Source organism: Parus major, chromosome 3 (genome assembly GCF_001522545.3).
Source record: "Parus major isolate Abel chromosome 3, Parus_major1.1, whole genome shotgun sequence".
NCBI lineage: Eukaryota > Metazoa > Chordata > Aves > Passeriformes > Paridae > Parus > Parus major.
Window position 1 is genome coordinate 79,626,895 of NC_031770.1, and position 27,898 is coordinate 79,654,792.

The following is a 27,898-nucleotide window of genomic DNA, read 5'->3' on the forward strand; positions in this document are numbered from 1 at the left end:
TGACTCATGTTTCCCCCAAATACGGGCAAGGCCAATAGGTAGTGGTACAATTTTACTTGTCACAAAATTCGTCCAAAGTAGATGCAGTGTTGCACTCCACAATGACTTAGGGAATTTGTTTAGAATTTATGAATTTTGTTTGATACCGAGGATCATATTTTTTTGTGTCAGACTGTGAAGTCCAGAATCTCAAGGCTTCTTTGTGGTGTAGAAAAGTTGAATATTTGCTGAAGGAAGAACAGCATTATTTCTGTTGTCAACTCATTTTCCTCAAGCTTATGTCTTATCTCCCCCTTATTCCTTTCAGCCAGCATAGCAAGCTGTGCTGTGACGTCTGGGAATTGTGCTAGGAGCTGGTCAGCTGAGTTGTCCTCTGTGGATGCTCACTCTCCTGAGGAGCTTTATCAGCCAATCTACCTCTTCCAGTAAACAGAAAGCAGTCTCCTCTCCTGTACTGGAAGTGAGAGAACTCCCCTTATATAAAAAGACCATGAAACTAAGGTGAAAAACTGCATTCTTTGTGGTTTGTTTTCCTTTTTTTTTTAGACATAGATGCTTTTCTCTTTCCTCTCCAATAAAGATTATGGAAAAATTCTTCTAAAAGCAAGAGGGATAAAGAAGAACAGAGAGAAATGGTCTAATAAAGCAGTGACTTCCCACAGCCATTTGTGTTAAATACTGTGAAAGGGCAAGTCACAAGGACTAAATCCCAACATATGTTCCTAGAGCAGTCAGTTCTGGGATATATGTGTTTTGTTTGTAATAATGGAATACACTGGAATAGTTTCAGGAAATACTAATAACTGAGCAATTAATAAACAAGAATTACAGTATAATTAGGCTAAATGTGTTTATGCAAACCTTCTTTCCCTCAGATAAACCAACAGCCACAAAAGGAAAATCCCCAGTTCAGGGTCAGGGCTGTAGTTAGTACTTGGACTTTAAAATGAGGAGGCATCTCCAAAAAATCCTTATATCAAAACACAAGAATAGAATCAGGGTACTGATGTAAGTTGTGATGTTTTGAGTATTGCTTGGAGTTCTGGAAAGTTTCTTTGAAGAAAGGGTGTTGATCTGTGGAAACACCTTCCCAAGATCCAGAACCTTAGCATACCACCTCCAGTCTACAAACTCTAGCTGTGTTTGAAGGTGCCTGCACAGTGCTTTGTTTAGACTTGCTGATTTCTTAAAAAAAGAGCCCCTATTTTGCTAGCTTCACCTAAATTTTCCTGCATCACCATATTGTAGAAAATGTAGAGAAAAGAATGAGTAAGGAGCATATAAAGGTAAGTTTCTTATTATGTGGGGAAATGAAGTTACCAAGTGATAAGGAAATGTCAAACTCCATTCTGGATTACAGTTAACAAGACTGGTTACTGATTACTTAGTGCTGATCATCTAGCTTTAAGTGCTCCTCCTGGAACATTTATAGAACCATAGAATGGTTTCGTTTGGAGGGATCCTTAAGAATCATCTATTTCCAATCCCCCTGCTGTGGGGAGGGACACCTTCCATTAGAGCAGGTTGCTCAGAGCCCTATCCAACCTGGAGCTCTGAACCAGTCAGGGCTGCCTTTTCTGGGCTTGGCTACTTGTGTAGTCTGTAGTCTTATAAAAGAATCTTTTTTCCATTCAACATAGACATAGAATTTCTGACTTTATTGGAAGGTGCAAAGCTCCAGTTAAGAAAATATTCCAGAGTCTTTTCTAAACATCTCACCTTCCTGTTCCAGTGATCAGTTGGGATTTTTTGTAGTAGCTTTAACAGCTTTTCCAGATCCATGTGGCACAGTTTAAGTGTCCATTGAGATAATACATATTATAAAGGTTAATATGTGGGAGGTTTTGGCCTCTGCCCTTTGGTATGGTATCAGACATATTGAAAATCTTAAGTGATGCACTGCCATTAGAAAAGCCAGGGGGTGTCTTCCTCCTTCTCCCTACCATGTAAAGTTTAGACCTTCTTTTGTTAAGATGACTCATTCTGGTGAGGGTTGAGAAAACGAATGATGTATTTGGGAATCTAGATGTGATATGATTCTCTTTGTCTTTTATTGTAGGGACAAAAAAGAAAAAGAGAGAAAAACACTTCTTTTTTTTAGGGAGATGAAAGCTCCTCTGACATTCTGTGCATTATGGTATTGCTTCTATGTATCAAAGCAGAGTTGGATTCTTATATATGCATAGATAAATTAGGAAGGAGAAAAAAATGTAAATAGTAGAAAAGACAAAAGCAAAGAGTTGAAATTCAAGTGGCCAATTTCAGACAAATGGAGATAAGAAACTGAAAGTACACCCACTCTTTGAAGAAAGATGTGTAAATTATGCTAAGTAGGACATCTAGAAGAACTAAGAAGATGCCGTGTACAAAAACTGTATCTGGAAGCCTATATGTAAGAAGCAAGACTTTACAGAGAATCATTGGTTTTGGGTGACCTGAGAGAATGAGATCCATTCAGGATGTTGCAGATATTATGAAGAGAGCATTTGCTCAGTTTTCACTGTGCTGAATGCTGGGGTCCCAAGTGTCTAAAAAAATGCAGCTTTTTCTAGAAAGTACATTAAAATAAGCTGATATGTTCACAGGCAGTGGTTCACTCAGAGGAGCTGCAGGAATTTAAAAATGAAAGCTGATACTAAGGTTGATTATTGAAATTTTGAAGTCTTGGACAGGGAAAGATAGCAAGCATTGTCTTCCAAAGTGATGTACTCGGGTCTACTGAGAATAAACGACATTCATCTTACCCAGGAGTATCTGGTATTACCTACCCAGACAAAGTTATTAAAGTAACTGGATCACTGATCAGTCTGTCAGTTTGTGTATTATGGAAGAAATAAGCCTGAACTATAGGAAGCAGAATGATCTTGTGTTTTGAGTAAATCTTGTTGAACTAATCTTCTTCTTTAGCATATGATAGTGGGAACAGTTTATAGGAATATGCTTCTGGAATGTTGTTTTTTTGAGTAACTCTAAAAATCAAAACTCTTTTAATACATCCAAAGAGAAAAAACCTGTAGAAAGTAAACTGGGATTGAGTTTTGCTTGCTATAGACTGTTAGTAAGTTCCCAGTGAGCATCACGAGCATCAGTTTTGAAAATCATGCCTGACCTCCTGTCTTTCCTGAATTGAATGGAATCTGTCTTTCTAGAAACAAAATAAAAAGTGGGGGAATTATGTACCGCAAAGAATACTCTCTGTGTAAAATCGTTATATAATGGGAAATTACCAGTGACAGATGAAATTTTGTTCAGAAGTAATGATACTTTAAATTATAAACATGAGTGAATTTTTCTAAAATATGCTAAGTTTTCCATTCACATTATGTATCTTTTTGAAACATATTGGTGGTATGGCAAGGCACTTTATCTAAATACACTGTGTTTTTCTGGTAAAACACACTAATCTATGACTTTTACATGGAAAACATGAATGGAATTTTTTATCACAGTAATATGACACATTTTAATACTTGATTGAAACTTATGGTTCAGATATATTTTAAGAAAATTAAGAAGCTTTTTTTTTTAACTCTATAGGCTTGCTGATGCATGGGAAAATGATACGGGAGTTCATCCTTTAAAGTTTCCATCAGAAACATGTTTGGAATTACTGTTGGTACTGGGTTTGAGTACTGCATCTCTGCCACCTTCACTTCGATACATGAACTCTTTTCAGGTAAGGAACAACTTCTGTTTCAGTATAAAGGTGTTACTTTTTGAAAAAGAGAGATCCCTGGAGGCCTTGCAGAGGATTTTTCATCTGTAGTTGCATGACTTTCCATTATATTAAAATGTAGACCAAGGTGGAAAATGCCACTGGATTTTTAAACAGTTCATTACAGTTTAAAGTGATGAAATTTAAAGAAAATTTATCAAACTTAGGCTGCAGTTGCTAGAATCATTATAAAAAATCTTGTGAGCTTAAAAAAAAAATTTTAGCAAAAAATTAAAAGTTTTCAGTGGTGAAAACATTCTTCTGTGTGTTACCTTTGAAGTTCTCAGCAATCACAGAAATTTTCCAAAGGAAACATTGTTGCAGGCATGTTTAATTGTGATTTTTATTTCTTTTGTAATGTGATTGGAGAGTATGATTTTTACAAATGCAATAGAGACAACTGAATTGATGATGATATGACATAGCAAGTCAGCCTTTTTATGATGCTTCTGTCTTCCCCTGTAGTTACACACTCTGTTGGTTGACTATTGAGGCAAATCTAAAGAAACCAGCTGTTGAACAGGAGTCTGTTTTTGTTCTGGCAGCTATAAAAGAATCATCATCTTAGTGGGACTGAGTGTCCTTGACAGTTTCTAACGTGAAATCAGGTAGCTTCTATTTGTCCATATTTCCTGTTTGTACTTACGGCACATCTAATTAGTGTTCCTGAGTTATGCTTACTGAAAAATAGTCTTTCTGTAGATTTTAAAGAGAAATAAAATGGTTGTAAAAAAAAAAAATCAAGTAATTAAATTTAATAGAGTTGCACTGATGTACAGCTGCTGAAAGTTCCTGTTTTAGGAAGTGGGTACCTGCATTGTTTCTCGCTTTGCATCTTGTGTGCTTGGGAACAGGGAATCTGTATATGGTGATCATTAGGATACAGCAGCCGCCACTGATCACTTCAATGTTATTTTAATACCCAAGGTCAGAATTATTACTGGATTATACATTCAGAGGCCATAAAATTGAAGAATCTCCTGGATGCCAATAGATTGCAATAATTATAAATTTCAAGGATTGGCCAGCAGTAGTAATCCATGCAGTTGAGTAGTCCATGATTCCTATTAAGAAGCAAAAATTTTGTTTGTCTAATAGAAGAGGATGTATTCCTTGTCTCTTACATTACCAATAATCTGTGGTAAAGTCCTCCCTGCTTTACCCATGACAGGTTAAACAGGAGTCTCTTCTGGGCATACTCAGTCCCACACTGTGTATTCAGCATTCCCTTTGATTTGTGTATGGGGTAGAGGTAGGAAGTGATAGATGTCTGTCAATTGGTGTTTTACCTCGGAGTACACAAAGCATCAGATTTTCCTTTTTTTCCTTGGCTGACTCTGCACGATTGTGCTCAATTGCTCCTGGGTAATTTTAGCTTTGTGAGGCTGCCTCTGTAAAGAAATCATTGCCCTAGAGGCACATGGTGCAGGTCCTGGAAGCATGGGGTTATGTCAGCCATGGGATGGGACATCCCCATGCATCCCCTGGAGACCCTCTGACCATGGCACTTCAACCCCAGATTTCTGTGGAAAAGATGAAAGCAAACAGTACTTTGCTAAGCTCATTTACTGAGCACTGCCTGCGCAGATCGTGGTTTTCCTGCCTGTGTGCCAAATTTGGCGATGTGACAATGTCCTGTCTTTCACAGCAACACACTTTGCAGTTTTTGAAAAGCCCAGTTTCAGAAACCTGCTCTGCTAAGATAATGTTCTATTTTGCCAAGTGGGAGGAAAGAAAAATGGCTTTTTTGATAAAACTATGTGACTCCAACTGTCACTCTTCTTGGCAAACAGTCAATATCACCAAGTGCTTGTCCTAGAGGACAAACATTGACCAGTGAAGTATTGTTTTACTTATTTCTGTCCTTATAAACATTGTTTGGTTCTCAGTGAATCCATGAAGCAGAAACAAACTTTGCCCAAGCTTTTCCCTGATGCTTTATAATGGTCTGCCTGTCTTATAGTTTGTTTTTTTTTGTGGTTTTTTTTTTTTTGCTTCTTCATGTTTAGCAAATACTAGAATTACAGATCCTAGTTTTTCTGTGTTTTTCTTGGAAAAAGTTGGCAAGATCTGAAGAGAGCTTGAATAGTGATACTAAATTGTGCTATTGCCTGGGCATAAGATTACACTGCATCCAAAATACTGAAGATTGTGAGCCAAAAAGGAAATAGTAAAAAGGCACTAATTGAAAACTGATATTTCATATATCTTAATGGAGTAATGGCAAAATGACAAAACTAGTTATGCTTTATTTTGTGGTAGACCTTAATCTGGCGGTTGTCTAGAAAAATTTAAAACATTTTAATTCTATATTACAATAAAACTTGTATTTGAACTGGAAATAATTGCAGAGTTCCCTGTTATCTACACAGTGGAACAGTGGCAGTCTTGTTTAATAGGGGCCAGGCTCTTGCAAATGAATGCTGGAAGAATTAGAAGGAAAAAATGACTCCAGAAAGTGCCAGTGTTTTCTCCCTTCATATATATGTGTTTCCACTGTTGGACATGTGGTTAACTAGACCATTTCTTTCTACTGGTGCTTTCCTTTATATTTTCATACAGTATTTGGAAATGTATCTAACAGGCAGCTGTAACTAGAGATCTAAAAGTTACAGTTTAACTCCTGATACCCTGTCAGGATGGCCGTCAAAAATCCAATTTTTTAAAATTAGGTAACCAAAAATGATCTCATTGACAGCCATGTTTTTTGAGAATGTATTTACCCTCTCTCACAATTATATTACAGTACTGGAAGTGTTGACAAGCCAAAATTTTAGTTGGTATGCATCTGCATACCAACTGATGCTTAAGCTGTAAAAAGCACACAAAAGAAATCTGCTTAGTTGCTAATAATCTGTAATAAACTCTGTTCTGCCTTGTGCTCTAGAAGTACTCTCTGGGACTACCTTAGCAGACTCTGTATCAGTGCTGAGACATAAATTACAGTTTATTTTCCATTGGTGTGCTACTGCTTAGTAACATAATATTTGAAATCACTTTTCATTCTGTTTTGACCCCGTAAAGATCTTTCAGTGTGATTTATGTTGCTAGAGGAGCCTGGAAGAGAAGAGCAGCAGCAGACTGTGCTACATAGCTCTGCTGAGTTTAAGGTGCTCACTACAGCCAGCTTAAAAGTTTCCCAGGCTGTTGAGCCTAGATACTAGGTTGTCTTTTGCTCATCTCTCATTTCACCTGAACAATTGCAGTGATATATTTTTTTTGGTGGACTATAGAGAGTTAAATCTTAGGAAGCTTGAGCCTGTAAACTCTGAAAAAGCAAAGTGGATAGACCATTTCTTGCTGGTTGATGGCAGCTCCCGGGTTTACAAGAGAACACGGTTTTTCAGCCCTGACTTGTACTTTCCCAGGCTTGTAATCCCTCACCCATACTAAGGATGTCTCAGATCAAGGTAATAGGATTGACTGAGGCACTTGATACTTACCCTGGAGCAATGAGAAAAGCAGTAAGAAGGGACAGAGGAGTCTGCTACTAGAAAAGATGAATTTTTTTAGTTTGCTTTTGCTCTGAGCATTGTTTTGCCGCTTTCTCTTCAGCTCCATTACACTGTACGGAAAGCTGTGTTACCTTATTACACACTCCATCTGTATGGCTGTCCACCCACCTGAGCTGTCAGCCCTTTGCTTTAGGAATGTTTGAGCTTTACTTTGTGTATTATTCTTAATACTTGCAAACACTTGTAGCTAGCACCCACTTGAGTTATCATGTACTTTATCACAGAACTGCTTGGCTGCTACTTCTCAGCACAGTCTCAGAGGCTGTGTTGGTATTTCAGAGCCTACAGCACAAAACAGTTAACACAGGGAGATGCTTTAAAGTGACAAGTAATCTCTGCTGTGTTTTTCTAACCTTATCTCGTCTTTCTCTGAATTCAAGCACAGTGAACAGAAAATGTCCTGGATATTGAATTCTTATGATGATATATGGGGCTGTAGAGCACATTTTCTCTCACTGCTGTTTTTGTGGGAAACCAGGCATTTTACTTCACCTATCAAGACACTATTCATAAGGCCACAGACTGTAAACAACACTTTTCAGAGTTAAACAGATCATGGTTTTATTTTTACTTTTACAGTTGTGTGAAATTGAAGGAAGATTGTGTTTAAGAACTGCTGAGCTGTTTCAAAATTTTGTTGCAAATAGCTCTTGATAATTTTTGGAGCTGCACCCAGTGCCCCTGGTAGCTTTCAGCACACTCTGCTTTGGTTAAGAGGAGGCCACTGTTTAAGAAAAAACAAAAAAATGTTCATTCTACCATTGCAGTAAGAATCTCTAGTGGTGTCTCTGAAGGAAAAACTCATTTGCAGTTATTTTGCTTTCAAAAAAAAGAAGGAAAACCAAAGGTTTCTCATAGAACAGCCTGTCAAGTTCTCTGTCATTTAATCCCTTAATACAATGCAGGAAATTTGCTAAAGGCAACAGGTTTAGAAATACAGAATATGAGTTGCTCAGAAAATATGAGGATGAACACAGTATTCATTATAGTATAGTAGCTCTAGTATATAGGTATCAAAAGGGTCATGGAAAACAAAATATGAAATTACTGCTGTCTCTCAGGTTTATGCTTGGTCCCTAAAGTGTCCCTAGATGTTTGGTGTTTTTTAATATTGATATTTTTATTTTTTATGTGTCTCTAAATGAAAAATTTCAAAATAATTTCTTGCAAGAAGTTAGCTGAAGGTAACAGGTGCACCTGTGTCTTCTGACAATCCTTTTTGAAGCTAACAGCTGAGTAAAATTTACAAAAATCTGTTCAGCTTTTCCAATTGTTCTGGGCATTTGGAGCTAGAGAAGATGCATGTATTCTTTTAAGCTGGATTCCACTCCTTTGGAGCACTGTCAAACAGCAGCAAAGACAGGACAGACACAAGAAAAGAAAATATAAAGAGTGAAGAAATGGCTTTCAAAATATTGTGTCTTTTGTTAAACTATCCCAGAAAGGAAAAGTAAATAAGTTATTTTATGCAGTAAAATGGATTATTATCCCTTTAAACATTTTTTAAAATCACAGGCTATTACTTGCCTAGTGAAGATCTCACACAAAATGAATTATAGGTCTGAATATGTATATTCTGTAGTATTTCACAAAAGACGAGTTCCTAGATACTGTATAAATTTTTAAAAAATATTTCTCTCCAGCTTGCAACTGCCTATGTCTCTGAAATTTCTGCATTAACATTGACAATACTATGAAGCAACCACTGCAAATACATTGTAATCTCTGTTTCAATACAGTCATGTTTGTTTTCCTTAGTGGACCAGTTCTACATAATGTAAACTACAGTGAACAAACCCAGAGTGTTTAGTGTCAGCCTCTTTTGGCTACTCAGATTTTACCCAAAATAAAGATGTTTTTATTCTTGCAGGATAGTATAAAAGTGCCTACTATGTGCTTTTTGTAGTTTTGACTAACTCAGATAGGTTTCCAGGATGACACAGAATGGATTTTTTTTCTGCTTTATTTGTGATTATTACGTGTAAGTTTTAAAGTTTAATTTCAAACTATCTACTTTAAACAGGAAAGAGGTACACAAGCCTTATATACAAAAGCAGATGTAGTTTTGTAAAATATACGTACAAATATTTCAGTAGCTTTTAATTAAAAGAACTTACAATGTGTATATTTGGGATTTTTTTCATGTTTGTCTACATTTAATAGAAGCCATAATAAATCTACTGAAACACTTCAGAATAATTAGGAAAAAATTATAAAATGTATGAACAAATTAAAATATAAAATTATGAACAAATGCTGCCAAGAGAAAATGATATTAAGAGAGTTAGTGTTTCAATGAAAAATCTGAATACTTTGCAGAGTTATAGATATTTCTATGTCCAATTAAGAAATTATTATTTTGTCTTCTGCTTAATTGTTCCATATTAAGTTTATTTATATTATGTTACTCAGGTTGTCTTACTTGGTGTTCACTATAAGTTATCTTTTAAAAGTATTAGTGGAGCATTCAGGTGTATGTCTTGGACACTGAGACTGTCCCTTTCTTTTGTTGTTAACTTCAGTCTCAGAGGGAACAATTTTTTAATTGAACTATAATTAGTATTTTTACATCCTTGTTGAATCTGTACCAAAAATGTTTCATACTGATTCTGCATACACTTTATTAAAGCACAGTGTCTCTTGGCTGAGAACTGCTCAGCTCTGTATATGCTGGAGCTTTTTGAACAATGTCCTATATGTCCTTATGTGTCCCTATATGACTCATCCATATCTGCAGCACAGGCTCACTTTTCTAGGCTATGGTTTTGTGATATCTGTGGCTGCTCTGGACATGCTGATGGGAAGGTATTATTTCCCTTATCTAATATGTGGCATGGCTACATTTCCTCTAATGGGAAGGAGCTGCCCATTTATATTGGCCTGAAACAGAATGAAATCAATCATGTGCAAAGCTAAAGTGAAGCTATGAATGGGAAAAATGCAAGCTGAGCTTACTTGTGGAAGCACAAAATCTTGTGGTTGTTTCAGTGCTCAGTGGTGGAAAATCAGAACCATGGCAGCAGAGGCCCTAAACTGAGATACAAAATTTGTCATCAGTTTCTTGGAAAGGGTAAATGGTTCTTTTCTTCCAAGGCAGTTTTCCAATAAAGATGAAATTCAGAGAGAGTGAACCTGCACTTATCATAAACAGAAATAGATTAAATTACAAAAAAATTCATGAGCTCCAAGTAAGAAGCAGTGAACATGTATTATGCAGGCAAGTGCCTCCTCTAGAAGTACGGTCTCCTGCTGCTTGAGAGGGGAGATCCTCTGGAAGAACAACTCATTTCTGTGGAATTCCCTTTGTCTAGAATATGGCAAAAGCCACCTGTTCCATAAGCTTCTGGTAATAGAATTCAAAGCAGTTTTCTTAGAAAATATGCTCAAATATTTCATTGTGGGGTTTTTACCCTGGTTGCCCATCAAAGCTGCTTTATCACTCCCCTCCTCAGCTGGACAGGGGAGAGAAACTACAATGAAGAGCTTGTGGGTCAATGAAAGGACAGGAGGAAATCACTCACCAGCTACTGTCATGGGAAAAACAGATTTGACTTGGGGAAATTAATTGAATTTGCTAACAGTCAAATCAGAATAGGATAATGAGAAGTAAAACCAAACCTTGAAAATATTTACTCCCAAGTCCTCCCTTTTCAGGTTGAACTATATTCTTAATTCTTTGAGACCCCCTCCTAGCAGTGCAAGGCTAGGGAGGATGGGGGCCATGGTCAGTTCATCACAGATTTTCTCTGCTGCTCCTTCCTTCTCTGGCAGAGGACTCATTTCCCCTGCTCCAGTGTGGGTTCCCTCCCATGGAATACAGTTCTTCATTAATTTCTCCAACATGGGCCCTTCCCACAGGCTTCAGTTCTTCATTAACTGTTCCAGTGTGGGTCCCCTATGGGGTGACTAGCCCTGACAGCAAACCTGCTCCAGTGTGGGCTCCTTTATCCACAAGTCAATCCAGGAGCCTACTCCAGTGCAGTAGGGCCACACCACAGGGTCACAGCATCCTTCAGGCATCCACCTGCTCTGGCACAGGCTCCTCCAGGGGCTGCAGGGCAATCTCTGCTCCAGTACCTGGAACATGTTCTCTCCTCCTCCTTCACTGACCTTGGTATCTGCAGAGCTATTCCTCCCACATATGCTCACTCCTCTCTCTCAGATTGTTGAACAGGATTTTTCCCCCTTCTTAAGTCTGTTATCCCAGAGGCAGGACCCCCACCACTGATGGGCTCAGCCTTGATCAGCCGTGGGTCCATCCTGGAGCCAGCTGGAATTGGCTGTGTCAGACATGGGGGAAGTTCTGGCAGCTTCTCACAGAAGCCACCCCTGCAGCCTCCTGCTACCAAAATCTTGCCATGCAAAACTAATACAGTCATTTACCATTTAGATGTCAATATATATATATGTATAATTAATTGCAGGGATCCAGTTTAGATTGTCTTGTATAGCCTGTGAATAAACTGCTTGAAAGAGGTGAAGACAGAAATAATTGGGAATGAGAAATACCTCATTGGTGCCATTCTTTTTTTTTCCAGGTTTTTTTCTGATTTTTCCAAGTAATTCTGAAATCTAAAAGTGTAATTGTTATGTCCTAATGATCAAGTAGCTGTGTAGGTAAAGTACTATTAAATAGAAACTGAGAGTTTGTCCTTATCAATAGGCACCACACTGTGGAAAAGACAAATACCTGTGTTTTATGTTCCTGAATATATACAAAAAGAAGTCTTATGGGAGGTCTAATACACTACTAGAACATCCATTCCTGTTTATTAATTGAGGCTGTTTGTGACTGAGAAACAAACTCTGGTCAAAAGATGTATTTAGACTTGTGCACAACTGAATACTGCAATACATGTGCAATGTGGTTTCTATAAGGTTGCTTCCCTCCAAAACCTCGGCATCTTTAAGATAATCTTAGCTCTACCCAGATTACAATAAATAACTTGATTTATGTGAGGTGCAAGTGTCAATGTTGTAGCTAAAAATGCACAGAAATCACATTATCAGCTACAAGGAGTTCTTTTACTTTAAAAAAAATACTGAATCATTGGATAACAATGATTCTGTAATGGAGATTTTCCTTAGAAGTTCATGTTGTTATGCTGTGTGTTTTGTGAATGTGTGTTGTTATGGAAAGCTACAACACTGTTCATTTCCATTAAGAGTCTGGATAGAAGCTTTGAAACTACTTGAGGAGTCCAGAAAACTCTGCAGAAAAAAAGATGTATTTATAAGGGTGATTTTAGTAGGTTTAAAAGTGCTTTAAAAATGGATGGATACAACTCTCTTAGATTTCAGATATAGGCTGGAATAGATATGATGTTATCACTGATTACAAGATTTTGAGGAATCCTGGGGGAGGTTGTCAATAAATTCTCACATTTTATTAACTGACAGCTCAGCTTGCCAAGGCACTTAGAGCAGCTCAGGAGTGTTACATGTTGAAGAGTTTGAAACAGTAATAATGTCTTCAAGGAGACAAATGGACAAATATACAGAAGGCTGTAAACCTAGAGCATAGTAATTGAATCGATGACTTGACTATGATAAAGTACATGGTGGACAAAAAGGAAGAGGGCAGTTAAGTTCTCTTCTTTTTATTGTCAGTTGAAAATGAGTCTGGAATGGATCTTTTGGTGAGGAAGTCAGTAATGCCTCCAGTGAGAAACATACAATTTGCCTTCCCTCAGAAGCAGAAGTCCATCATTCTGTTGCAGTGGCAGTAAATAGAGTAGTGTGCTCTAAATCTTCGTGCTTAAATCACAGGTCTGTTCCAGGGGTGGTGGCTGATGACAAATGGTACTGCTTGAAAGCTTCTACTTCTTAAAGAAGAAAACTCCGTTTGGATTTTAGGAAAGCTAGAGTGGGAGAAACATGACATGGGGGAACAGGTCAGATCACTGTCTGTCCAGGGGCAGGGAAAATACCTGAAGGGAAGTGCAAGAGATGAGATGGACCAACTACCCTTTTACTAGGCTGGTGATGTTCCCATTGACATAACACCAACACAATTGTGACAGGCCAAAAAAAAGGACAACATTATTTTCTTCATTTCTAAGCTGTTTTCTGCTTTGATTTGTAAGAAAGATCAGTTGTGTGAATATTTTTTTGTAATAGCTCCACTACTTTTGAAGTAAAGGAAGCTGGTTTACACATGGGAGTGTGTGGAGGTCTCTCAGCCAATGCATTTTATAGAGCTCCTAAAATAAGATGTGGAATATTCCCGTGGGAAGGAAGAGAAGGGCAAAGGGGTGTACACGCATTAACACAGCCTACTGAAATGAGGAGACTGTTTAGCATCCAATAGAAAGCTGTTATGCCTTGAGGTGAAACGTGGCAACCATTTAGCAATACATAGAAAATCTTGCAGAAATCTGAAGATGCCGTAGCTGAGTGAGATCACAGGGAGTATTGGGTGGGTAGAATGAATGCTGTTTGGACTTTTGCCAGGCATTTTGGTTAAAGTTTCTTTATCTGTCTTCCAGAAGCTTGTCAAGTAAAATAGGAAGGGATTCTGCTTTATGGAATAAAAGAAAAAAAAATTTGTATATAGCTAATGTAAACTATAAAAGCATGGTATATAAAGAAAGAGACTATTTTAAAACACCAGTTCCCAGTCCCCATTACTTTTGTGAGCTGTGGCATTGTGGATTGATTAAACCAGATCAGGGAGCTATATTTCTTCCGTCACTTTCAGTAAGCTTGAGTTTTATATGGAAAATAGAAGGAAAAAAAAGTGTTAAGCACCTTGGCGTGGAAAAGGACCTTGCCTGAAAACTTGTACAAGTGAAGATGTTATTTTAATTGTACTGACTGTTTTGGCTATTCAGTCCACTTCCAACTTCTTCCACAATGCCTGGCATTTCTAAATATTATCCTGAAAATTACTGAACATTGTACTGTTCAGATGTTCTCACTTTCTGTGACTGGTACTGCTGCCCCTGGTTCTGCTTCTTATTAATAACTATATATGTGCACAATTCAGCTTTAAAGAAAAGGTTTTCTTGCTGTTGATGCTTCAGTCTTTCACACATTTCTATTTTCATATGTCCCACCAATTAAAAAAAGGCTCTTATTGTGTAATGGGGGGTGACTAGCTAACATATTTATTTCTTAACTCACCAGAGAGCCTGCTGCTGACTTTTTGTTTCATGTTTTCACACAAAGTCTGTTTCATTCATCATTTGCCAGATTGTCAGAAGTTAAATTCTAGGATTGTCTTGTTTCCCAATTTTTTAACTGCTTGGTGAGTTTCCATGTTACTTTCTCATTTTTATTAGACACAAATTTACTTTGTTTCCATGCCACTTCCATGCAGACAGCTCTGTAATTCTTGCACCTTTTCCCTGTTTAGAAACTAACTTTTAATGCTTACAGTTACCTAATTGTATTTGCCTCTTTTCAGGTAAGACCAAAAAACTGAGGCTGGGAAGGGAACAACAGGACTTTTTATTCTTCTTTGTAGCCAAGTAGAATCAACTTTACTTCTTAAATTTAAAAAAAAAAAGGTCTGCTGAACACACAGAAACCCTCATATTTCAGTTTGGCTACCCTGCTTGCACAGAAAGGAAATGCATTTTCAGCTGTATTTTTGTGGAGCAATAGCTAGTGACTAGTTAAATTAATCAGAAGTGTCTATTCTGCATAATTGTCCTGAGGATATATTCCACTGACTGCTTTTTCTATTTTAAGGTAGGATGTATAATGTGGCTAAATAATGTCTCTAAAACTTACTGTATTCTGTTCTGTCAGCTTTTACGTGTCTAAGCTATATGACTCAATGCTAAGATTGATTTTGAAAGGCCTACTGAGTCTTATTCTACGTTTTTTAAGCCACTCCTGTGTGAGGAATCTGGGGAGAGACCATTCTCCCATTTGCCTGGTAATTAGATCATCTTCTGAGGACTCTAGCATTCAATAAGGTTGTATCCAAAACACTAGATTTAGATGAAGCAGAGCTCTGATTCCACCTGGAAATGATTGTGCTCCTGTAATTTAGTTAAAATGAGCTGTCAGAAGTGAGATAGCGTTTATGTATTTTTTAAGTGTAACTCAGAAACTGGAGAAAACCCTGGTGACACTTCATAGCTAATCATTTTATGTAAGCCTTTCTTGCAAAGGCAGAGCATGCATTCCTAATACAAAACAATGAAGAAGTCAAGTGGGACTCTTTTACAACAATACTGATACTGGTTAAAGTACTAATACTTGTTAAAGTACAGTGTCACTGTTGGATTATACTCCTTTCCCTACCTACATTCAGATAATTTACAAAGCAGCTGAATGCCTGATTAAATCTTCCAAAATGATTCTCAAAAAAACCCCATAATATTTTTACAACAAAGTAACCATCTTGAAGAAGATGCAAGTCACAGAAAAACAGTTCAATAAAGATATTATCTTCATCTCACATGCTACTCTGTTTATGCAGAAGTGACTTCTCAGTCCAGTTTTCACCATTCCAAAACAAATTGCCAGGACTTTGTATAACCTAGTGTTCTCATTCAAATGAACAAATACTGAGTGTTTTTCAAAGTTAGGCAGCCATTTAGGGTGTCCAACTGAAGACTTAGGAGCCTTTTTCTCATCTTGTAAGCTTAAAAATTCTAGTGGTAGCTGCTTTGCTTTAACTCATTTGTGTGGTACTAAAGAAATGCACCCAAAGCGTTTGTGGTGATTGCTCATCATTGTAGGCAAGGACCTGAACATTTTGAAGTTAATATCAAAACTCTCTGTGGCTTCAGTGGTGCAGAACTGGCCTGCAAATGAATAAAGCAGCCAGCTGGATATGTTGTAGAGAAATAATTATTGCAGACTCTGAAAGTTCCTCATTAACACTATTGCATGTGAACTTTGCAAGCAAATGCTTGAAGCTAATCTCCGACAGCTATTTGTTAGACAAGCAAATTAATAGCTGTGGCTGCTGGTTCGTGCAGAGGGTTCTCTTGTTTTTTTGTCCTTTATTTGAAGACTTCAATCAGTATAAATGATTTAAAGGCCTCACTCCACTAGATGGGGAAAAGATGCTTATAATGTAGTACTTGCTTACATTCTGCAGTTATTGATATGATGTAATATTTTTACACTTGGGTAAGTATGGATTTTGAATAAAAGAATTTAATTAACACTGAATAAATGTTCCTCATAAGGGGAAAATTCTCTATTTCTATTTCATTAATGCTTCATGCTTCTAGCAATTAACTAATTTAATTTTACTCCTGGTGTTCAAGGTCTGTGCTTTTCTTGCCTTCTGTTTTTCAGTCTTTCTGTCTTTTAAACAGGCTTTATTTTTGTTTTATAGTTGGGAAGAGAAGACCAGCCAGATTGAAGACAGGAAAAAGTGCAAAGCATTTTCTTCCTTTAGCTGGACTTCGTTTGATGCACAGTGGACATGTATCTATGTCTGTGCATAAAAGATATGTCATGGGAAGAAAATTAGGTTTTTGGAAAGATCCCTGAGATTTAAAGATTACAAACCCTATCTTAAAAAGCAAGCTAAGGGACAATTAATTATTTTAAATAAGTAAAGGTAGGGAGGATCAGTCACATTATAAAAGTAACACTTGCAACTTGCACATGCAAGCAACTATGCTCATTTAATTTGGCTTAGTAAGGAAATGTAGGGTTTTGGCGATCAAAATCCCTATTGAAAGTTGTTTTTAGATGTATATGTAGTACAATAGAATTTTGTATAAAATGCTTAAATTCAGGATACAAAATGAGTGAAATGATGTTCAGAGTGAATAAATAATATCTATTCATATTGTGTGTCAAGCAGCAAGAGGTTTAGTGTGAGAAGTCCAGGAGATTGATTGTTTTAAAAGTTTGAGGGAAATAATTTTTCATTTTTATTTTTCCCATTAATTATAGTTTTATTAAAGGTTTTCTTGCAGAAATGTTAAGTGCCTGGTTTTGATCTTGGGTAGTTCTTAGTGTTTATCTTATAAAGCTGGTAAAATTTTGAAGAACTTCAGGTTATTTCATTCAGACCTTAAGGTCATGCTGTGATCCTCAGCTTTGGAACATTTCTAACTTGTTCTTAACTAGCATCTTTCTACATTTCTATTAATTTATGCTATTTTTCACTTACTAACTTTGGGAAGTGCTAATTTTTTATTTTTTTTATAGTGCAGACAATTATGTTTCAACAGTGTATTTTTTTAGTGGCCTTGCCCTGAGGAAGATGTTTTAAACTGTATTTTGGAAGTCTTAGAGCAGACCAATGTGCTGTAATAATTATACTTCAGTAATCCAAAATGACACCTCCAGGGAGATATGACTTCAGTGTATATTTTATTCATATATATTTATCTTATCCTTGATGGTAAAAATGGATTAAAAAAATAAGAAAAAAAATTGGAAGAAAGAATCTGGAAAATTGACTCTTCTTGAAGGTCATTAATGTTTTCTAAAAAGAAGTTTAAAAATGAACACGAAAATCTCATTGTTAAAGAAACTGTTCTAGCTTTGTTTTGCATAATAAGATTTTTATCACTACAAGAAAAGGTCTCATAATAATAAAACCCAATTGTTATTTTCATCTGAAACTGGAAGGTATTCAGTGGCTGGGATACAGACAAAGAAGAAGAGGGGGGAGCAAAAGAAGCTTGAAGAGAATAATATGGAGCCATGAGCTGAGGGACAGATTCATACCATATTGTAATATAAAGAAAAGAGGTTGCAAATGAGGAGGGGAAAAGAGAAGGAGAGTCAGCCAAAACTGCAAGATAAGATTTAATTCAGAAGAATTTTCTGTCTGGTATTTGACTAAAGTATCTTTCAAGTCAATGAAGATGATTTATAAAAATAAACTTAGGCAGCCAAATTAAGAGGGAATGTGAAAATTTCACTGTCTAAATCCCCCAAAAAGAGCAGAGTAGACAAAGTCCAGTTTGTATGTTTTACAAAACATTTGAATCATTTGTGTTCAAGGATGCCTAATCTTTGTTAATCAGCTGGTTCACTTAAAAAATGCATGCAACAGAAAAATACATTTACAGAGTCACAGAGTCATTGAGGTTGGACATGACCTCTTGATAGCATCTAGTCCAACCCCCTGCTACAGCACAGTCAACTAGAGCATGTTACCCAGGACTGTGCCCAGCTGGGTTTTAAATACCTACAAGGATGAAGACTCCACACTCGTCCCTGGGCAGACTGTGCCAGTGTTCTACTCTCTTACAGTCAAAAAGTGTTCAGAAGGAATTTCATGCTCTTTAATTTATACTTTTTGTCTCTTGTCCTATTACCAGGCACAGACTGGGAAGAGTCTGGCTCTTTCATCTTCACTCCCTCCCATCAGGTATTTTTACACATGGATATGATCCTCCTGGACCTTCTCTTGTCCAGGCTGAACAGTCCCAGATCTCAGCCTCTCCTAATATGAAAGATGCTCCAATCTCTTAGTCAACCTCATGGTGCCTTCTTAGCTTATTCTTAGCCCTTTCCTCACTTCATTAAGTCCATATCTTTCTTGTACTGGGTAGCCCAGACCTGGACCCAACAGTCCAGATGTGATCTTACCAGTGCTGATTTGGGGTGAAGGATGACCTCTTTCATCTTGCCCGCAACACTTTTCCTGATGCAGATGTATGTCCACTATAATTGGACACTGTAAGTGTTCTGTTACCTGGTCCTCCTTCATAAAGGGTAAGTCTTCTTACAGACTGCTCTGCTGGTCTCAGAGGCATGGGGTTCTTTGTTGTTGATTATCAGTGAAGACTGAGGGAAAAAAAGTCATTGAGTACCTCTGCCTCAGGAGGCTAATGCTGTGCTACTACTGCTTGTGTGTCTCTGAGAATCTGGAGGGAGCTGCCTCCCGGCTCACTTGGTTCTGACCCTCTGAACTACTACATGATGAAGTACTTTGCACGGTAATGGTTGTTATTGCAGTCAGTTGTTTAACTGGGACACAAAGAAGCCGTTCAGTTTCTGAGGTGTAGGGTTGGCTGCACCTGTTAGATGTTGCACTAGTTCTCTTCAGTGATGGCTAGGTCAGGAGTGCAAATATTGGTTAGACAGTGGCCTCTAAATAATCACATTATCCCAGCCCGATAAAACAAGCAGTCCCTAAGCATCCCATACATGTATCCCATACATGTATGCAGTTAATGTCTTTGACTGACACCAGTGCTCTAACATATCTTTCATTTTGAAATGAGTCTCATTTCAGCCAGTTATCCAGGGCACTGTCAAAGCCCATGTGTGAACTGTGTTTTGCAGCGATAAATGAGTACAACTTGTATCGTTATCTGTTTATTTTTTTTTTGCTTGGATCCCTTTTCAGAATGTGATGGGTGGCCTACTTTTATGGGGATGAAATATTATTTTCCTGTTCTATTGTGACGTAATGAGTCTTGTAAATAGTTGCATAGTGTTTTGGGGTAGGTGGTATTATTAGGATAGATATTAGTTATTTTTGGGGATGCTGATACATCAACTCTGCATGATCTGTATTTGCCTCTTGAATCTTCCTCATCTCTTGCTAATTATAGATGGTCTTGGGGGGATCAGCTTCCTAAGTTAAATAAGCCAGTGTAACACACAGTGTTTCTGGATTGTGTTCAGGTGAGAACTGGCTCATGTCACCTACTTCCATGTTCACAACCCCCAGATTTTTTCACGGTTCTGAGGTGGGCATATGCTAATGCTGCTACCTACACGCCTATTTGGGAGTAAGCTTCCAAATCCCATCACACTGAAAGCAACTAAGTTCCTTTTTCTTCTGTTTCCAGGCTTGTTCAACAAACTAGTTCTTTTCTTTCTGCTTTAAGATTTTTTTTTTGTGTCTTTTTCCTGCTGATTGATATATTTCCTCTGTTCTATCCACTGCTTTTTTTAAAAAAGAGATATAAGCTCTTCAGCAGATGCTGTGATTACTGTTACACCAGTTATCTGAAACTGAGAAGAGGAAGAGCTTCTGCAGATTTTTTTCTGGTTGTCTATTTTGCTTACCTAAAAAAGTCTCCCTCCCATTTTTTTTCTTTTGTCTTCTCTTTTCCCTACTTGCCGGCTTCTGAAAATTGGAAATATGAGAGGCCTTGTCTGAGCATTGGATTAAGAGCCAGGAAATCCTTAGTCTTTCCATGACTCATTGTGTGTGTCCTTGGGCAATCTGTTACTATTACAGATAAAAGCTGTGCATAGCACTTGGCTGAAAAATTAAAAGCATGGTACATGATCCAAGAAGATTATTTCAAATTTAAATTAAAGCAAGGCAAAGGTGGGCAGAAAAGAGAGGCTGCAGAAAGTGGGTATGGGGGGAAACTGTTTATGAGCTCCATAAAATGGTTATGAAGGAAGATAGTTAATGCTCACAGAAATTTCTGTCTTGCTGAACCATTTGGTTCTGTCACAGTGCAAGCATATGCTGTGGTCATAGATGCATACACATCCCTCAGATTCATATCAGAGTTGCTATGTTCTTATTAGAAATGGAATGGATAAATAAGAGTGATGGAAGAGGAGAGGGTGCACTTTTCAATAGATGCACTTGCACTCTGCTTTTGTAAATCCAGTTCTCTGAAGATTTTCTTGGGAGATTGGTTTGGTGGTTGTGTATAAATGTGTGCAAATGCCTGAGGCTTTACTATTTGCTTAATTTTTGTTACATTTCACATCTTTAAGGATGTGAACTCTTCCTCACAATTTAGAACAAGTAACAGAGATCTTTAGAGAGAGCAAAGGTCTAGGGCTTCTAGGCAGGGTCACCTGGAGGTCAGAGAAGACATGGAATAATTTACCTGTATTTTCCATGATAAATCAGACATAAAAATAAATTCAAGAAGTAACAGAATATGATATGATATAGAAAGCTGCCTTCTATATTCTTTATGTGGCTTCTCTATATAAAGCTGAATATGGTAAAAAGCTGCCTATAGAACATGCTGCTTTCAGAGTGTATTTGCAGATACTTTGGTACCATGTCCATTCAATGTTCATTCACATGACATTGCCTGTACCTTTATTTTGACTGTTTTAATGATCTGTATATCACCTCCCATTGCTGTGATATTGAGGGTGGTAGTTTTCTATTCAGCATCTAATTTCTGTCTAATCTAAGGTAGCCTTTCTATCTCCCCCAGCCTCTTGTTCACGTAACCTTTTCTCTTCCTTCTGCCTTTTTGGCATTATCCTGTGATTGTGCAGGTGTGCCAACACTGCAGGGAGGAAGTTTGCAAGACTGTTTGGTTTTTGTTTAACCTACCAGAGAAATGCATACTTCTCTGGTGAAATACATTAGTGAAGGCTGCTGGAGTCCTTGTATATTCTTTGATATTTCATTTGGTGAGGAAAAAAGACTGTGCTTGGAATGAGTATTTGGCTTTGAATTATTAAATGCCTATGTTTGGGGTTTATTCCTGTATTTGAATAGTCATGGCTAATTGAGAAGAACAGTATCAGGGTTCTGAGATTCAGAATCTTATGGTGATGCTACAGTGTACAAAAGGTCATTGTTGCAAAAGGTCAGTCCTGCCCCTGCAGTGGAAGTTGCTGTCCTGATGCCAGCAAGTGGGGTCAGTCTGACCTCTGCTTCAGAGTGTTAACTTGAATTTCCCACTGTTGCTGCTCTTCTGACAGGCTGGGATAGGAATCTGATGAAGAAGCTGGTTCAGAAAGGGTTTTTTTCTATGGATTCTATGCTATCAGATGTTTGTCCTAGCTTTTGTGATCAGTTTTTACTTCACAGACTTGCAGTAATTGGTCTGCTTTATAGCTGGGACCACATGGAATTCTTGTATTTCATTAAATTTATTCCTGTTATTGCAAATAACATTATAGATCATCAATGGGTCTAGCTCTGTCTTGAGACCCCCTTGGTTCCTTGTGCAGCCCTTCATTTTGGAAGGCAGATTAACTTTCAATTGCCATTAATTGATGCATTCATCAAAATTTTCCAAATCTGTCCTGATAGAGAGTAAGTATTTAAAATTGTCTAGTGCCTGTCAGAGGCAGGAATCCATAAGCTATTTATGAGTCTAGATTTGACTCCCATAAGCACTTCACCACATGAGTAATTGCCTCCCTTGGGCAATAGAGGTGTTCCAATATGTGTACAGAATCAAAGATCCAGGGCAAAGTTCAACTTCTGAATAACCATGCTATTGCTGAGGAAATCATTAGAATCTAAAGGACGAGGGAATTTGTCTCAGGTCACAATTGTGGTTTTTTTCCAGTATTGTTTTCAAAGAGAATTCTATGTCATCACTTGTTTTAAAATCTTTCTTACTCTCTTGCTAATTAAATAGACTTCTCTCTCATGGGTGATTACTGACAAGAAATACTTAGAAAGGATGCAATTTAAATGTACTGAAGTCAAAGTTAATTGCATTAAACCTTCTTAAAATGCAAGAATCATATAATAGCAGGAAAATAAACATCTAGCAAGCTGAAATTACATTATTACATTCCTTCTCTCAGTTGTTCTATAGGCATGCTTTTTCATAATGAAAGACATAAGGGACTTCAATATAGTATAGACAACCATTTTAATTTCTTATGACGTTTTCAGTCAAACTTTTGAGGTTCAGTCATGCTGACAGTTTCCAGAGCTGAGAGCTCATGCTTCCCATGGAGAGTCTTCCCGGTGTCTCCATAGTTAAATTTTATTTATTTTGTACATCAGGTCCTGCTCTTAGAAGAATGAGGCAATAAACAAAGTAATAATAAACCTTCTACATCTTTCAGCACCTACTACCCCACAGATCTTTGATTTTAAAAATCTTCACTTTATTTACTTTTACTTTTGTATGAAATTAATAGTAGATCTTGATGAAAATAGGTTAACTTGCTGGACCGATGTTTGACCATACTCTGCTTTCAAAAGAAAACCTACTTGAAAGCTTTTATCTTCAATTATCTTATTGTTAAGTGAAAAATATTCTAAAATGGTAAATACAGTATTTTCTTACGAAGCTTCAAGGTCAGTAACTGTTCTTTTTACCAAGAAAACATCTGTTTTCATTAGTTTGAGCCTTAAAATGGATGGTTTCAGCTTTTGTTCTGATTGCAGCTGGCAAAAGAATGTGCTCAATCCCTAGAAATAAAAATCAGTTTGACCTAGTAATGGCTATAGTGATCTTAGAGACCAGAAATCCACACTGTAAAAATACCTGATATAATTTAGGAGCTCAAATCTCACTGAGAGTGGCCTTAAAATCCTACATCCTTTATGGGCTTTGAAAATGTTTTATTACCCAACCAGTATTAAGCAGTGTTTACTGAATGCTTGGCCGTTTAATAGGCATCATAAGATTGTACAGGAACGGGATGACCTGGGACCAAAGGACAGCCCTGCGTAGACTCTGTCCCGCTGGAAATGAATCATAGTAGGAAAAGGACATTTTCCTAAATATGCCTTAGTTATTGTGGCTTTATGTTTTCTTCTGTGTGTCTCTCTATTTCACAGGATACAAATGAACACCTTATATATTTTTTTTTCCTTCATCTTCTTGGTTTATGCTTTTATTGCAGCCATATCATCTTCTAAACACCTGTTCCTGTTTTAACTCAGTCTTAATCTCTTGCCAAAAGCTGAATTCTGGTAGGAATGCAGTAGTCCCAATAAGGTGTTAAAAATAAAATAGTAGTTAATACTTAAATACCCATTTATATACACAAACAAATTAATCCTCATACCTCATGCAGGGAGGTATTTATTCTCATTCCAGGTTTAACTGCCAGGAAGCAAAGAGAGAATTTAAGTAGCTAATTTTTCAAACTTGCTTTTTCTCCATAAAGTTTTCAAAAGATAACCTAATGAAGACATGTGTTCAACCTGTCTAGTTTCAAAGTGTTACATAATAGTGCCACATTCTCCTTTAATCTCTTCTATTGTTCTCTTCAGAGTTATGGTAGATTTGACTGTTTGGATTCCACGTAAAAATAAAGATTTTGTGTAAATGTGAGCATATAACCAAATACCTCTCAGTAAAAGACACCATTTATTTCTGTTCTCTAATTCATCCATTCTGTGTCATGCTCCCTCTGCCCCCTCCTCACATCTTACTGGTATTTCAAATCATACCTCAGGTAGCATTTGGGTTTGGTATGTTGAGAAATGGGTGTGCGCACAGGAGATGGCCCCGTCTGACACCGTGGCAACATTGGGTATGTGACAAGGTACCCCAGAAGGTTCAGCATTGACATCACAGTGTGCTCTGCTCCTGTAGCATTTGCTAAGGGAGATTCTTAGAAACCCAATTAACATCTGTCTACTGGTTTCTATGACATAACTAACTATAAACATTGCAGGATGTGAAGAGAGTAGACTGTTTCTTGGCTTTCTGAGCTTGGTAGATTTTTTTTTTTTTTTAGATCAACAACGTAACAGTTTAGAGACAAAAGCACCTCCCCTGCCCAGGGAGGTGATTGAATCACCATCCCTAGATGTGTTTAAAAAAAGACTGGGTATGGCACTCGGTGCCATGGTTTAGTTGAGGTGTTAGGGCATGGGTTGGACTCTTGAAGGTCTCTTCCAACCTTGTGATTCTGTGAATTCTGTGAAAAATTAAACTGCAATTATAGCCTCCAGGCCATCAGCAATTTAGAGTATTAGCCAAAGTGGTTGGCTTGTTTCCTTGTGGCCTCTTTGTTTGTAAAGCACTTTACCACAGTAGTTATTAATAAATCTTTTCCTAACAATCCATTTGAAGGCAGAGCATGTGACCTCAGGTGCTGCTCTATAATATCCCGTGTCATTTTCACCTGATTATTGGGTTTTCTAAGGTGTTTCAGCGTAAGAGATGAAAAGGTTGTCTTATGATTGGGCTCAAACAGGCTCTGAACAGGGGCCTAAATTTGGACAAAGAGAGAAAGACTGATTTTCACTAAATTAAAATTCAAAGATGCATTGACCTACAACATAAATATCTAATGTCTCTGGCATCTTGCAAGTGGAGAATCCTGAAGATAACTGTATTGCTGTTACACTGGGTGTTAAGGAGAGTGTGAGAGAAACCCAAATAATTTATTTGGTTGATACTTGTGTGATAGCCTTGTTAATGCACCCAATTTGCATCTCTTTTATTTAGTGCAATGCTTGCCTAGACTTCCATTTGTAGCAAGATATACTGCTTTTTCCTCCTTTCTTCTTAGGTTTACTGTTCAGTTCCTCTTTCTCTTTAGCTTTCCACCATGTTTCTTCCAAACCTGAAATAATCTTAGCCTGCTGTTTTACTCCTATAAAGGGCAAGGGAGTCAAGGGGAGAAAAAAGACAAGAAACATAAGCAAGGAAAGACATCTCCAACCAGGCCCTGAAGGGGATTCTGGCTTCTAGATTTTACCTGCTGCTGCAGCTGGGAAACAAATAACTTTTTGTAGTAATCTTGCTTTCCTGGAGAAACTGTGAGCAAGACTTTATCTCCTACTGCAGTATATCTGACATAGTACAGGCTGGAGGTAAATCCTGATGAAAGGTGTATTGTGTAGGTTTAAGGGAGAAGGATTGATTGGAGTCAGAAAAAAAATGCTAGGGGTATTGGTTAAAAATAGGAGAAAGATGATTTAAGTTACCGTGAGGAATGATTAAATACTAATAGGGAATAATAGAGATAATGTTAGTTTATGGTGAAGGGATCATTTAACCTGGAAAACGAAGCTGGTAATAGAAGAATATATTATTCATTTTTCTGGTTTGGATGATGCAGTACCTGAAAGTCACCCTTCTGTTTTAGAGTGTGCTGCAGTACTTCATGGTTAAAAGGAGAGGAGAGAGAGAGGAAAGGACACATTTTCCAGCTTAGAATCCAGCTGTGTTACTGAGTAGTAAAGACCTAAAACCATTTCTTCTCTTTCACGTATGTTAGCACTTCCCTCTCTTGAAGTCACAATAGGATTGAAATAGAGTAAGAGGGTATTTTGGTGAGATAGGATGCTTCATAAATTTTATTGCAGAGAATACCACCTAGGAGCATCTAATTGAGAGCAACAGCCATGCAAATGAGCAGAACATCACACATCTGGGTAAACCAGCATCTAAACAAAGAAGTATCAGCATAGTTTTAGAGAGAAGATTCACTGTTAAAGAGAGGTTATGTTGCCACTTAGCTGACCCTATTTATTCTCTCTGGAATTAGGTACAATTCACTTGCTTCATCATCAACAAAATAAATCCATATATTTCTGTTTAAACCTTTGTTTTATAAGACAGAAGACTATTCATTATGCCTTGTTCAGGGCTTTTTTCATCCTCATCTTCAGTGCCAAAATACTATAAGGTACAGCTGCTGAATGCTGCAGCAGTACCAGTGTATCAGTTTTCCCCTTTCTAGGGAAGTTACAACAGTATATTATTGATTCTGATCAATAATGAAACAGATTCCCAAGAGTGCAGAGAAATCTAGTGGCATGAGAACTAGAAACATGAAAAACAGAGCAAAGGCTTAGAGTGACATGGCTTTCAGAGAATGGTGCAGGAGCAAGTCCTGCCATGACAGCAGACTGTGAGCGTGGAATGACCCACTGGAGTGCAGGGCTTGGAAAGTGTGGCAGGCCCACCCTCCTCCAATTCAGCCTCATGACACACCTTTCAGCAGGGCTAAGAAGTTTTTAGAAGCTGCATCATATGTTTCAGTTTGAGCTGCCAGGCATTAATTTCCTCATGTCTCTAGCTTTAGGATACTAGCATGCAGTTCATTGACACAGCAGCTTGCAGTGCCTCATTTGTTTTAGGTTAACCTGTGTTTCACAACTGCCCATGCATATATCTGCTTAAACACATGGTTTTCTGCAGCAGTTTAAAATCACCTGATGCAGAAACATACGTGCTGCTCTGACTGCATGATTACTTTTATGTTTGCAGTGTGGTGATTACTACAGTAAAAACCAAACTTCATCTGGTGTTGACTAAGAAAATCCTAAATTCCATGGGGTTTTTAGCTCAGTTCACTTTGTATCAGTAATTAGAATGCAACATTAGTACCCCGTTACACCCCCTGTTACGGTTTACATCCAAGAAAGTGTATGTAAGACTAGCAAAGGTAAGTAATACTGCTATTTCTGTGCCTGTCTTAATGATGGGTACCACAAGAAGTAACGTCTGCCATGGAAATAAAAATAGTGCAGGCTAATGAGGAAGGGTTGGCAGAAAAAAAAAGAAGCAATGAAGTTTTGGGGCTTCTAGGTGTAAAGAAACAAAAAGATTAATAGCCATCTCATCCTGAAAGAAAACAAACCCAAAAAAACTTTTCCTTTTTTCACACAAAGAACTGCTTGATCTAAAATTTTAAAGAATTGCTTGTCTTCATATCAACTGAAAACATGCAGAGATTTGTTTTCTACTGTTTTTGCAACTGCCAGTGTTGCAAAAAAAAAAAACAAACCCAGTGGTTTTCTGTCTAAAGCTTTGGCAAGTTTCAGCATGCAACTGTTAACAATAGCAAAGTGATAGCTTGCAGTACACATGCACAGCCTGGTACTTTGGAGGAATCTCTTGCTTTTTCTCATGTATCTCTGTCACATTTCAAATCTAGCTTCATTATTATAAGAAATTAATACTTTAAAAAGAATTAGGTAGAAAGAATGCATGCTGATTTGTAGATGGGTTTATTTCTTAAATCCTGGAGGTACAGTATCAGATTGAGAAATCATATTTAAAGAAGGAAACCCTTGCTTTAGTTGAAATTAATTCCACTAGAAATGGAATGAAAGGAATCTAATTCTCTT

The 27,898-nt window shown here is 37.4% G+C and overlaps 1 protein-coding gene across 3 annotated transcripts in view; it reads left to right on the forward strand.

Annotated features, from left to right (window-relative positions):
* Positions 1-27,898, forward strand: part of UBE3D (ubiquitin protein ligase E3D) — a 78,930-nt gene that overhangs the window by 42,489 nt on the left and 8,543 nt on the right. The window contains exons 9-10 of one of the 3 annotated variants that reach the window (XM_033512911.1): positions 3,538-3,676; positions 4,181-4,417. In XM_033512911.1, the coding sequence (XP_033368802.1) occupies positions 3,538-3,676; positions 4,181-4,207 (166 nt within the window). In that variant the 3' untranslated portion in view covers positions 4,208-4,417. Of the gene's footprint in view, positions 1-3,537; positions 3,677-4,180; positions 4,418-27,898 lie in introns of those variants that run through there. The other 2 variants (XM_033512912.1, XM_015621346.3) reach the window with 2 other exon arrangements.